Source organism: Scomber japonicus, chromosome 14 (assembly GCF_027409825.1).
Source record: "Scomber japonicus isolate fScoJap1 chromosome 14, fScoJap1.pri, whole genome shotgun sequence".
Lineage (NCBI taxonomy): Eukaryota > Metazoa > Chordata > Actinopteri > Scombriformes > Scombridae > Scomber > Scomber japonicus.
The window spans coordinates 10,111,794-10,123,467 of record NC_070591.1 but is presented as its reverse complement, the minus strand read 5'-3'; the positions used below and the strand labels follow the sequence as shown (position 1 = coordinate 10,123,467).

Genomic DNA, 11,674 nt, shown 5'->3' with positions numbered 1-11,674 from the left:
TTGATTCATTTTGTTTTTATTTACACAAACTCATACTTTCAGATACATGCACTGTTAATGCACGTATCATCAGTTTTTCCTCATATTTGGCACCAACTGACCAAAAAGTCCAGATGATGATGAAAACATGAGGCCATGGCAGAGGAACCAGAGGTATTGGTTCAAAAGGCAGTCAACAGTCTTAACTCATCAACACAGTGGGGAAAAGCAGCATCCAATGCCTGGATAGATAAATACACACAGCAACCTATCAGACCTCAGAATCTCTCAGCAGTTCTGCTCGCCACCACCCTGATGTTGCCGTAGACCTTTGAAGGTGGACTTCCTGTTGAGGGGAAAGGGGTTTTTAAAAGGTTACTTCTCAGAACTACAAATGGATTCAAAGATGTGACGTTAACCAGCTGATCTGGTTTTATTGTATTAATCAAGTGTAAAAACAATGTGTGTCTTACCTAAGATCAAGTTACATATCGCTGTCCGGGCCATCTTAATATTCTGGAAAGATCCTAATAGGTGGACTTTTCTGTTGAGAAGCACATGAAGTGTAAAGTTAAGCATTTGAACATCTCTGTCATTAACAAGCACATACACACTCTCCCTCAATTTCTGTGAGCTTCACAAGCAACTGTATCAATTCCTCAATATAACAGTATGTTCCTACATTTAATAACTACATCATTTGGAAATCAAGTGTCACTAACATCTGATGTGAAAATGAAATCAGCAACACAATCCTATTTCTAAATAGGACAGAACTTTTTTCTAGTTTCATAAAAGTAGGTATTTTTTAAAGCAGCAACTAATCAAATGTGTTGGGTTTCTGTCCAATGTATGTCTTTGGGCTGCAGCCGTGCATGACATAAAAGTAAAACCTAATTTTATAGCTTCTGTTAGTGTCTGCAATAGTGTATTGAAACAGTCAAACTGCACTGAAATAACTGAATTTGTGTTTAACAATCATTGTAATAAAATAACAGCAAATGATAACATAAATATTATATTACTGTTCACTCACGTTTCTGCTAACACGATGCGAGTCTTTGTCACATTTTCAATGGTGAATTTGGTTTTTCCTCCCTTCCCCGCTATTCTTCCAATGGCTCTGGATAAGTGGTCTCCCTTCAGAGGTTTCACTGCAGACCAACAACATGAGAACACGATTAAACACACCAAGAAATCAGACAGCTGGGAAATAAAGTGTTAATAAAAAAAGACTTTCAGAGTAGTCAACCAAGGTGATGCCATCTTACCGTCTGTGACATCAAAGCTTTCTAGGAAAAGCTCGTCTAATCTGATGAGAGCGAGAGCATCCTGGGGAGAGAAGATGTGCGTGTCATGTCACAAAACCCAGACAATTGCAAATCATCAACAAACGATTGCCTACAAAGTAAAAATATGAAATACTATGGGCTATAATAAACTTGCTATTCTTAAATGAGATTTTTCACAGGAAGGAGCCATCATCTTGTTGACACAGGACAAAACAGCAAACTAACAATAAGATCTGTACTAATCCCTAATCTCTACATGTGGCCATAAAACTTCAGCTTTGCTAGACATTTGTAGATTTTTGAGAAATGTAATAAAAGAAGAATTTCCTTAGAGTAAATGAAAACAGGCACAGCTCACTAAAAACCTCCAATTCATGTACTTACTTCAACCTGGAATCCAAGAACAAACGCTCTAACAAAATCTGCTGCTTTTGTGAGCGAGGCGATGTCCTGTGTCTCTTTGCATGTCTGAAAAAAGAAAGGCTAATTAGAATTGAACAAAATAGACAAACAATACTTGCGAAACACTGCTAAAATATGTTGGAAAACTCACTTTGATTTCAACGTTACGAGTTTTGAGGTTGAATCTGACTTGAAGCTGTAGGTTCTCTACGATGGGGGTGAAGATCTTCAGCCAGTTTTCTTTCAGCGGGGTGTATCTGTGAGCTGGGACTGCGATTTTGCGCATCTCATCTGGTCCCTGAAACAAACACACACGACTCAGTTATCATCACATCAAATGAATAATGTTCAAAATGTTCATTGTGTTATGTGACATTAAAATGGAACTTATTAAAATAAAACTTTAGTTATGCTTGCAAAATCAACAAACGCCTTAATGGAAAAATGCACAATTAAAATTAAAGGGTCATCGAGTCCACATTTTACTTAGACTTTAAATGTAATTAACACTTCTAATTCTGCATGATAATCCTTTCCAGCATGTAATTATATATGGATTCATCTGCAATGGTAATTCTAGTTGTAGGAGGTCTCACTTATCCTATCCTTATAAACAATGAATATTTAATGAGTTTATCAAACACTCTGCATTTTAAACCATATACTGCAAAGTTGCTAGTGACTGCAATCTATACATCAGGGTTACAACAACTAATTCACTAGTCAAGTGTAAGAAAATTAATCTGCAACTATTTTTAATCATAGATCATTTTCCAAATAAAAATGCCAATTTTTATGGGAGCAGCCTCTTAAAAAGATTTGCTGTTTGGTTTTTTAACTTTTCATATATGACAGTTGATTGAATATCTTAACCTGTTAGACTGTTAGTCAATCATAACATGAAATTGTGTCACTATATTTTAACATGCTATAGACTAAACATTAACCAAACCATTAAAGGTTTTGTCTTTAAAAAAATGTAGAGCATAAAATTACATTTGAAGTCATCCCATCCAAACTCTATGAACAGACTGAGATCCATGAAAACCTTCTTTCCAGAGGCGGTTGCTCTACGTGCCAGCATCAAACCAAATTTAGATTTGGAGTGTTTTCTCATGTTATCTGAATAGTTGTTGTTATTATTCTGTTTTGTGTTGTTTTGTGTGTAATAATTCTATGCCTCTCCTTCCCTTCCTGATATGTATTGAGCTTGTGTCTAGCTGCCCACCTAAACCTGCCTGTTGTACTCATGTCTGTTTACCTTTCCAAAGGGTTTGAAGTTCTTATGCTGGACTATCACAGGGCATGCAGATGGACACAAGCCAATAGCTACACTCTGATACTTTGAGATTAATGTCAACTATATATGATCCCTGATAAATAAATAAATAAATAAACTGAGATACTGCTGCTCTTACAAACAGCTGAACTACACTTACCCACCTTGCCCTACCTGTTGTACTCATGTCTGTTTACTTTTTCAAAGGGTTTGCAGTTCTTATGCTGGACTATCACAGGGCATGCAGATGGAAACTAACCAAACCAATATCTATACTCTGGTGTAATGCATATTTTTTCTTTGAGATTAGTGTCAATTGTACATGACGCCTGGTAAATAAATAAATAAATAATAAACTGAGATGCTGCTGCTCTTACAAACAGCTGAATTGCACTGTTATCAATCATGATTAGTTGTAGCTGTACATTAAATGAAGATAAAATGTGTGTAATAAATTTAAAATCTCATGATATAAATTGTTACTCAATGCTGTACTGCGCATGTGCAATACCTTTAATAGCCATGTCTGTACTTGACAAATACTTTCAGAGACGAGCAGAAAACATAACATAACCACTTATTGGCAGTTTTTTTACATAATTATACTCAGCAAGTACTTACTTTTAGTTTGTCGCCTGAAATTGGAGGAAACTGAGGCCGTTTTCTGGCCACGACATCCTCGGTGTCCATGTCCCCTGCGTCCTGCTCATGTTTTCTCTTCTGAGTCTTTTTAGATTTGACTTTAGTGAAAGAGTCCGTGTCGTCTACTTTCTCCGCAGCGGCACCAACGTCCTGAGCTGTATTAGTGTCTGTGTCCATGTCGAAATAAGTTTTTAAATCCGACTAAAGAGTAAAAAACTGAGGCAGAGTGTGGCCACGGGGCTGCCGAGGTTCTCCTCGTGGAATGGAAAAAGACCCAAACAGCATCTTCATCATCGCCTGTAGAGTTAAAAATTATATAAATGCCGTTAAAATCGACAGGAATATTTCAGTGGCATACTAAATTTGTACTTAAAATAATATATAATACTCGGATACATGCGGTGTATCTAAAAAAAGTCAAATGTTAACTTGATATGTGTATATTTTGTCAGGCAGCTCTTGAGGCAGCTGTAGGAGGGGTCCTGGGGTGGTTTGTTTTGGCAGTGCAACTACACTGAACCTTTCATATTCTTTCCACTTTTCAACCTTTTTTAGAGCCGTAAACATGTCGTCACCGCTGTCAAAGCCTCAGATAATCGCGCACATTCAGAAAAGTTTGAACTACACCGTGTTTGACAGTAAATGGATCCCGTGCAGCGCGAAGTTTGTCTGCCTCGGGAACTTTGCGAGAGGAACCGGAGTGATGCAGATATACGAGGTGCAGCGCGGAGAGGCTCAGCTTATCAAGGAGGTAGATAAAAAACACACATATAATGCAAATAAGACAACACACAAATATATATTGCACCTGTTTTGCTTTTTTTCTTGGAAACTGATTGTTCAAACAGTTTAGGGGTTAGTTAGATAATCTGAGTCCTGCAGGTGCCTTGTCTCCATAGCAACAGGCAACACTAAATGACCTTTACTAGTTAAAGTTGAATTGTTTTGACCTGCCTTTGCTATCATATAATACGTCCTTTGAAGATAGGTTTATTCCAGTCTGTCTTAAAACAACAGACAGGTGTCCACTGAAAGAGTTTTTTCTCTCTGTGACAATTCCTCCTTTTTACTATCAAGATCCTGTTTGAATGTGCTTTATGTGAGAGTGACAACACAGTCCACACATTTTGTGCAAAAAAATCAATTCAATTCAAATTGTGTTTGTGTACATTAAAGAACAAAATGAAACTACAAACGTGCTTACAAACAGAAACATCCATGCATGCATAGACACATATGTCCAAGGGCCCGACCGATACTAGATATCAGGGAGTAAAACAATCCTGATTTCAATATATTGGCTGATAATATTATATGCACAGGATATAAAGATAGACATTTTTTTGTAATGATCCCTCAAATGTAATGAAGGTAGGATATTTTACAGTTTAACAAATCTGTTGTATATAAAATGACATCAGTGCACTAAAACAGTAACATATGAATATATTAAACTTGAATTAAGAAAAAGAGTCAAATATACAAATAATATATGCTTTGAGTTCTTGTGTTAATAGCCCTTAAAATGATTACAATAAACTGGCTTAAGTCCCATACACCTTGCACCAATGAATCCAAAGACTTAGGGTCATTAACTTTATGGAAAATATAATCATTACAATTCAACTCCAGAGGGACATTTATTTAGCAAGGAGGTCTCCTGTTACAAACCGTAAACATTTAATGGCATCATTTGGTATGTATAACCATGTCTTGTGTCTTTGTATTGTTACTTCACCAATTTTATTTGTGTTAAATTTGTCAAGGAAAGCTGTTAATAAATGTTAAAAAGTTTATCTGAAACTTATATGAGGCTCCAGCACACTGAGTAAGTCATATCAAGTGGATATCTGAAACGTTTACAGTCTTTTTTAGCATACATTTCCCTCTTTGGGTTTCCCCGAACAGTGTTTCCCTGTTGAAGGTTCATATTAGATTCAGATAAACTTTTAAATACATGTTTTGATATTGTATGACTGTGGATTTAGGCCCTGATCACTCACATTGTAAATGGATTATGAAGGGTTCTTTTAATAGCCAGAATGAACAGGAGGAATTATTAGGGCCAGAAGAATCTATTTCAGTGTTAATTTGGGCACCTCAAGAATGAACACACACACACTCACACACACTCACACACACACACACACACACACAAACACACACACATACCCACACACACATACACGCCCTTGTACAGTTATAGGCCTTGAGTAGAACAGCCTGTGACCTTTAACTACCATTATGGGATGCAAATGTCAGCCCATGACACTGAACAGGCAATGCAATACGACACTGATAAGTGTCTCAGAAAGACAAATGTCAGAAAACTTGAGTTGTCTGCGAGTGTATAGTTTACTGGTAACTGGAACTGTAGTGGTCATGGGTCTGTAGCTGGACTAGGAGAAGATATAAAGACACAGCTGATCTAGAGTGCAGAGATTTGGGGAAGCAGGATAAGAGGGTTGTGAATCAGCTTGGGAAACTGGGGCATAAAAAAACTCCTCCTCTAGGACTCTTTGCTCCTAATATTTAGTTCATGAATAGATTTTTGATTATTTTTAGTAATCCCAGTTAGTCACAAACGTTTCATTTTACACATGCTGTTCCTGTCAAACAGCACATTCACTATGATTTCACTGCTTGTGCCTTTCTTTGAGCTAAACTTTGCCCCTCTCATGTTTCAGGTAGAGAAGCCTAAACCCATAAAGTGCGGGACATTCGGAGCCACCTCTCTGCAACAAAGACACATAGCAACTGGGGATTTTGACGGAAATCTCAACATATGGTATTTATCTACACGCACTGATGTCATACTGTCTGCGTCTTGCCAGAAATGACATGAAATGATTTGAATTAAAACACAAAGAACTTCATCTGTTCATTGTAGAGCCTGTACTTTAAAACTGTGTTAATACCAAAGGTTGAATTGGATAATTAGTGTTGGCCTGTTAAATGGAAAAGTCGTGCAATTTCTTCTTAGATGAATCACTGACTGACTGATTTGAAAGTGAATGCACACTGAACCTGCCTCGTAGTCTACTGGTTCATTCAGTGCATTTATTCCTATTGTGTACAGGAATCTGGAGATGCCTGAAGTGCCGGTGTACTCTGTAAAGGCCCACAAAGAGATTGTGAATAGTATCGATGGTGTTGGAGGCCTGGGGATTGGCGATGGCGCACCTGAGATAGTCACTGGAAGCAGAGACGGTAATGGAAATAACAACAAGATCAAATAAATTAGGTACAGAAGTTAGTTAGCTAATATGTCTGTTTTCCTTTGGGTGTTACAGGGACAGTGAAGGTGTGGGATCCTCGACAGAAGGATTCGCCTGTAGCCAACATGGAGCCTGTGGAAGGAGAAACCAAGAGGGACTGCTGGACTGTTGCTTTTGGTGTGTATATACATCCTAAATGTCGACATCACCATCAACCATCACCTTTTATTGTAAAAATGTGCACCTTTTATCATATGTATCATGTCTACTTTACTAAGCATCATGACATCATTTTCTTGTGTGTAATTATCTGACAATTCAAATAGTTGTCATGTAATTGACAAGTGGTGCTGAGGGCATGTTTTACCAATACAGTAACAACAACCAATATAAAGTGGATAATCAGGCGGTATGCATTTGCCTTTTACTTTCAGAAAAACAATCATCCTCCCACTCTTGTGCATTGCCCCGTGCACAGGACGGACACCTGCTTTCCTGATGATTTACAGTTTATATCAATACTGTGAAAATATTCGATCGTACTTCATAATGCTAAATAAAGAGGCACATTCCTAGCTATGTTAATGTCCTGAATGCAACAATTATGTACCCTAAAACACTGCTGTAAATTTCAGCCTATTTCATGTGCTTGTTGTTTCATTACAAATTTCCCAAACAGCTCTGAAAGTGTGCCTTCATGGATCAAAACTGACCCTTTTTATTACAGGTCACGCCTTCAATGACCAGGACCGCTGTGTGTGTGCTGGCTATGACAACGGGGACATCAAACTCTTCGACCTGCGCAATATGTCTCTACGGTGGGAGACCAACATTAAAAATGGGGTGAGGTGCACACACAAACATTTGAATGATGAAATATAAAAACATCTGTAAAGAAGATGTATGATGTTAAATATGTCTGGGGAAGATTTCCCTCTTGATTCATGTAGTCATGTAGCCATGTAGCCATTGTGGCACCACAGCAAGAAAATTACAATCATTTCTGTAGAAAACGGGAAGTGAGACTGACAATGTGATTCAACCAACTCACCTATATAAACTTGGAGTTGTAATGTTTAGAATTGATGTTTTTATTAAGATAAACTACCCAAACATACATTATTTCTTTTGCACCGCAGCCTGCACTTGAATCATAATGTAGACAAAAACAGTGACAGATGTGGAGACAGAGCTTAAAATGACTTCCCAGCATGATTTAGTAGACTGTACATACAATCATAGGGGAAGTCTGAGGTGAATGCATGTTCTCTTCACACGTCATATACAAAAGCACTGCACCCATTTTTATTACACAGTCGCTTCTCTCATTCAACACATCCCGTCAAGGGTCATTATACGTCCATTTCAGAATAGTTTGTGGTTTTGCCATGTGATAAATGTCCAGAGAGAGTTACTGTTATTTTATTATTTTGCATCATGGCCAGGTATGCTGTGTGGAGTTTGACAGGAAAGACATCAACATGAACAAGCTGGTAGCCACCTCACTGGAGGGAAAATTCCAAGTCTTTGACATGAGGACTCAACACCCCACCAAGGGCTTCGCCTCTGTTTCCGAAAAGGTAATTGAGTTGGGCGGGGTGAGCCAGATGGATGTTTGGCTCCTATGTATGGGGAAAATGTCAAAAGGTTATTATCATTATTATTATTATTATTACATTTGTAGGGTACCGAGGGGAAATGGAGGCACACATCGTTTTGTTCATTTTCACAGCTGGAAGTGTTTGGGGTGGTGTTTGTCTAACAGTCTCTGTGGCTTTGTGTCATCGTCCAAAAATGACACAGGTCCAGCGAGGAAAGAGAAGTGCGTCTTTTTGTGGGAAAATTCTAGAAAAACACACTTAGACCAGCATTAGTGCACCGCCTGGCTTGCCAAGTGTTTGCTGGGTCTGAGAGATCAGACGCCTCAGCTTTCTAAATATTTGTCCAGTTCTTCTGAGCCATCAACAGTTGGCACATCAATGTCTCCAACCATGATTCATGAGGCTCCGTCAGATATTTTAGTTATAAATAAGATATCTGTGTAGCTCAACAAGCAGGTCTTTCCATATGGATGAAGTTTGACTTTGGATCTTTTTTACTGAAGGGATTTAAAATGGAAGAATATCACAGTAAGATTGCCAAACAGGAGCCAATAAATTCATACAGCTAACAACCACAGATCCAAATTTCTGAAGGCACCAGTTGCTATGTTCTTTTTAAAATGTATGTGAGTAGGATATAGTCACTCTTCTTGTCTCTTCCATGTCCAACTATTTAGGTCCTGCAACACTTGATGAAACCAGACTTGATGAAGTCATTAATAATGTTACGATTATTTTTGAGGGGTGTTCTGCATATGTAAAGGCAATTTAATGTGTGTTACAGTGCAGTTTGGCCAGTTGATGCATGAAAAGTGGAGCATTTGGGAAGGAGGGGGCTCGTAGCAGAGATCAAACTAGTGATCTGCTTTGTCAATACCAAAGGAAGAGTTAAAACTCTGAGGAACAACAATCTTGATTTCAAATTACACAACAGCCTCGGCATTATTTGATCATAATCAGATTTAAGTAGTTTAACAAGTTTGCATTTTGAACGGTGAGAGAATTCAAATTATGTAAATGGTCCTTTTTCTTTATTTTAGGCTCATAAATCGACCATCTGGCAGGTGAGGCATTTACCTCAAAACAGAGACATCTTTATGACTGCAGGAGGAGCAGGCAATATACATCTATGGAAATAGTAAGTCATCCATCTTTACTCACAAAGTTAATCCAATTTCAAGATAGTACTCATCATGATTTTTTTTTTGCTTTACTACAAACTAATCTGTAAAATATTTTTTGTGATGTCATTACAGTGAGTATCCCGCTCAGAGAAGTAAGAAGGACTCCGATGACGTAAATGTGGGCGTAGCCGGCACCGTTAACCTCTTACAAAATGTCACTCTGTCCACTCAGCCAATCGCTAGTCTGGACTGGAGCCCCGACAAGCAGGGTCTGTGTGTGTGTTCAGGCTTTGACCAGTCTGTGCGTGTTCTCATCGTCACCAAACTCAACACGGTGTGAAAAATAGGTGACACCAAAGACTGATTCTTTATCTACTTACGTTTTTGTAGGATGCTCACTGAAAGTCTTTTGTTGAAAGTCTTTTGTTGCACACTGGTTAACATTTCTGTGCTTAAGTTTTGTCTGTTGTGAAAACTGTGACTTTTGATATGAAGTTTTGTTGAGAACTCTGTGTTTTCAGATTAAATGTGCCTTTGTATAAAAAAATGTTGTCTCAAGTTTTTGATGACACCAGAATGAAGTGAAGTCAAGCCATGAACTGTTTGTGTAAGCATAGGAACTGTCTTATCAGCGAAGGACAGAAATAAAGAAAACACTGAAATGTATTTCTGGTATAAAAGCAAACATGTTAAACTGTGACTCAAGGATTCAAAAAGATTAATACAGCTATTCAGTACTGAGTTACCACAACGATCATATCCAGCATTTGAACTTGAAAAAGTCCTGGAGATCCTGATCGTCCTCATCTCTGTCATGGATCCTTGAATAGACGCTCCTCAGCAGCTTATTCATTCCCTTTCCATCCAAGATGTCGATATATTTCTCGATGCAGCCTACAAACACAACCACAGGTCAGGAAATTAAAATGATTGCAGTCATACCAACACAAATACTTTAACGTGTGCAGGAATTAACTTCAAAACATGCAAAATGTCTGACATGTTGTTTGAACTCTGTCTGAATGGTCTGTATTAAAGTTTGTAATTAAAAACATCATATGATACTTCATGTACTTCTAATATATTGAATACAAAGAGATAATTAAATGCTTTTAATCTGACTTGCTCTGTGCACAGTGAATGATTTATCTGACATCATGCCGCATGTATGTAGTCTATGTAATAAGCCATGCCATCTATCTGGCCATCGCACCAATTGAATGTGATACATGGCTATAAATAGGATGTCATGGCATGTCACATGGGCCTTGGCTGCATGATTTCAATACAACACCATAAACAACACATTTTAGTTATATATAGTCATGGTAACTACCCAGAGAACTGTGGTAAACCAGTGTTTGCAAATACACAGTAAATATTTTGTTTGTTTAAACATGTCTGGCATATGTGAGGGCTGGAGTTTGTCACATAGTGCAAATAGTGCATGGTGCAAATGACCACTTACTAAGTATTTAAAACATTTGCAAATAGTATTTTACCTAAATCTGTTCATCTTAAGCGATCACTCCCAAAATATGATTTTTTTTGGAATAATATATAATTATTTCCTTTATTAAAGTCATAATCCATTTGAAAAGTCAATGATTCGTGCAAACAGCTCACATTAATAACAATACTGTCACTGCTCACTAGTGTTTCCACTGCTCTGGCCACTATCACAACTGTTTCAAATAACAGGAATAGTAATCACTTAGGCCCATGACTTTTCCGTATGCTACGAGGTTGAGGCTGAGCTGTGGGTGGTCGTACAGCTCCAGCATCATCAGCATTCGGGCAATCTCTCCTGTGATGAAGGCGTCATCAAAGCTTTGTTCGGTCACGGGCCTCAGAGGGAAGCTACAGTACACCTCCACTGCAGCCTGAGGGTCCGACGGCTCCAGCAGCTGCACAAGCTCAATGTATGCATCATGGACCTAGACAATGGGTTTATTCATCAAACACAGTGAGAGAAGTTAACACTGGACACCTGCCAATGCTTGTAATCTCTCTAAAACATATCTACCTGTATGCATGTATCCAAACACTGTATTTTTCCCTAATAAAGGTAGAGTATGTAAAACACATATTTTTTCGGTATATTTTTTGCAGGCAGTGGACCAAATCTAGGATTCAT

The 11,674-nt window shown here is 38.1% G+C and overlaps 2 protein-coding genes across 2 annotated transcripts; one reads left to right on the top strand and one right to left on the bottom strand.

Moving 5' to 3' along the window:
- Window positions 1-3,860, bottom strand: pno1 (partner of NOB1 homolog). The gene is made up of 7 exons (XM_053332778.1): window positions 3,574-3,860; window positions 1,825-1,971; window positions 1,656-1,739; window positions 1,251-1,311; window positions 1,016-1,133; window positions 453-523; window positions 1-325 (listed from the first exon to the last, which is right to left on the bottom strand). Exons 1-7 carry the CDS (start codon window positions 3,769-3,771, stop codon window positions 258-260), a joined length of 747 nt encoding a protein of 248 aa, XP_053188753.1. The 5' UTR covers window positions 3,772-3,860; the 3' UTR covers window positions 1-257.
- A 230-nt stretch (window positions 3,861-4,090) lies between these two features.
- On the top strand, window positions 4,091-10,071 carry dnaaf10 (dynein axonemal assembly factor 10). The gene is made up of 8 exons (XM_053332776.1): window positions 4,091-4,345; window positions 6,282-6,382; window positions 6,674-6,804; window positions 6,888-6,989; window positions 7,540-7,655; window positions 8,258-8,392; window positions 9,454-9,551; window positions 9,670-10,071. The coding sequence occupies exons 1-8, from the start codon at window positions 4,160-4,162 to the stop codon at window positions 9,875-9,877; spliced, it is 1,077 nt and encodes a 358-aa protein (XP_053188751.1). The 5' UTR covers window positions 4,091-4,159; the 3' UTR covers window positions 9,878-10,071.
- Window positions 10,072-11,674: the final 1,603 nt, after the last annotated feature.

Excerpts from the sequence above, each read along its gene's own strand:
- pno1 (XM_053332778.1), bottom strand. The coding sequence starts at position 3,771 with ATGGACACAGACACTAATACAGCTCAGGACGTTGGTGCCGCTGCGGAG. Across the intron at positions 1,740-1,824 it reads CTCGTAACGTTGAAATCAAA|ACATGCAAAGAGACACAGGA; the intron begins GTGAGTTTTCCA and ends TTCTTTTTTCAG. Across the intron at positions 1,312-1,655 it reads TTCTTGGATTCCAGGTTGAA|GATGCTCTCGCTCTCATCAG; the intron begins GTAAGTACATGA and ends TTCTCTCCCCAG.
- dnaaf10 (XM_053332776.1), top strand. The coding sequence starts at position 4,160 with ATGTCGTCACCGCTGTCAAAGCCTCAGATAATCGCGCACATTCAGAAA. Across the intron at positions 6,990-7,539 it reads CTGCTGGACTGTTGCTTTTG|GTCACGCCTTCAATGACCAG; the intron begins GTGTGTATATAC and ends TTTTTATTACAG. Across the intron at positions 8,393-9,453 it reads TCGCCTCTGTTTCCGAAAAG|GCTCATAAATCGACCATCTG; the intron begins GTAATTGAGTTG and ends TCTTTATTTTAG.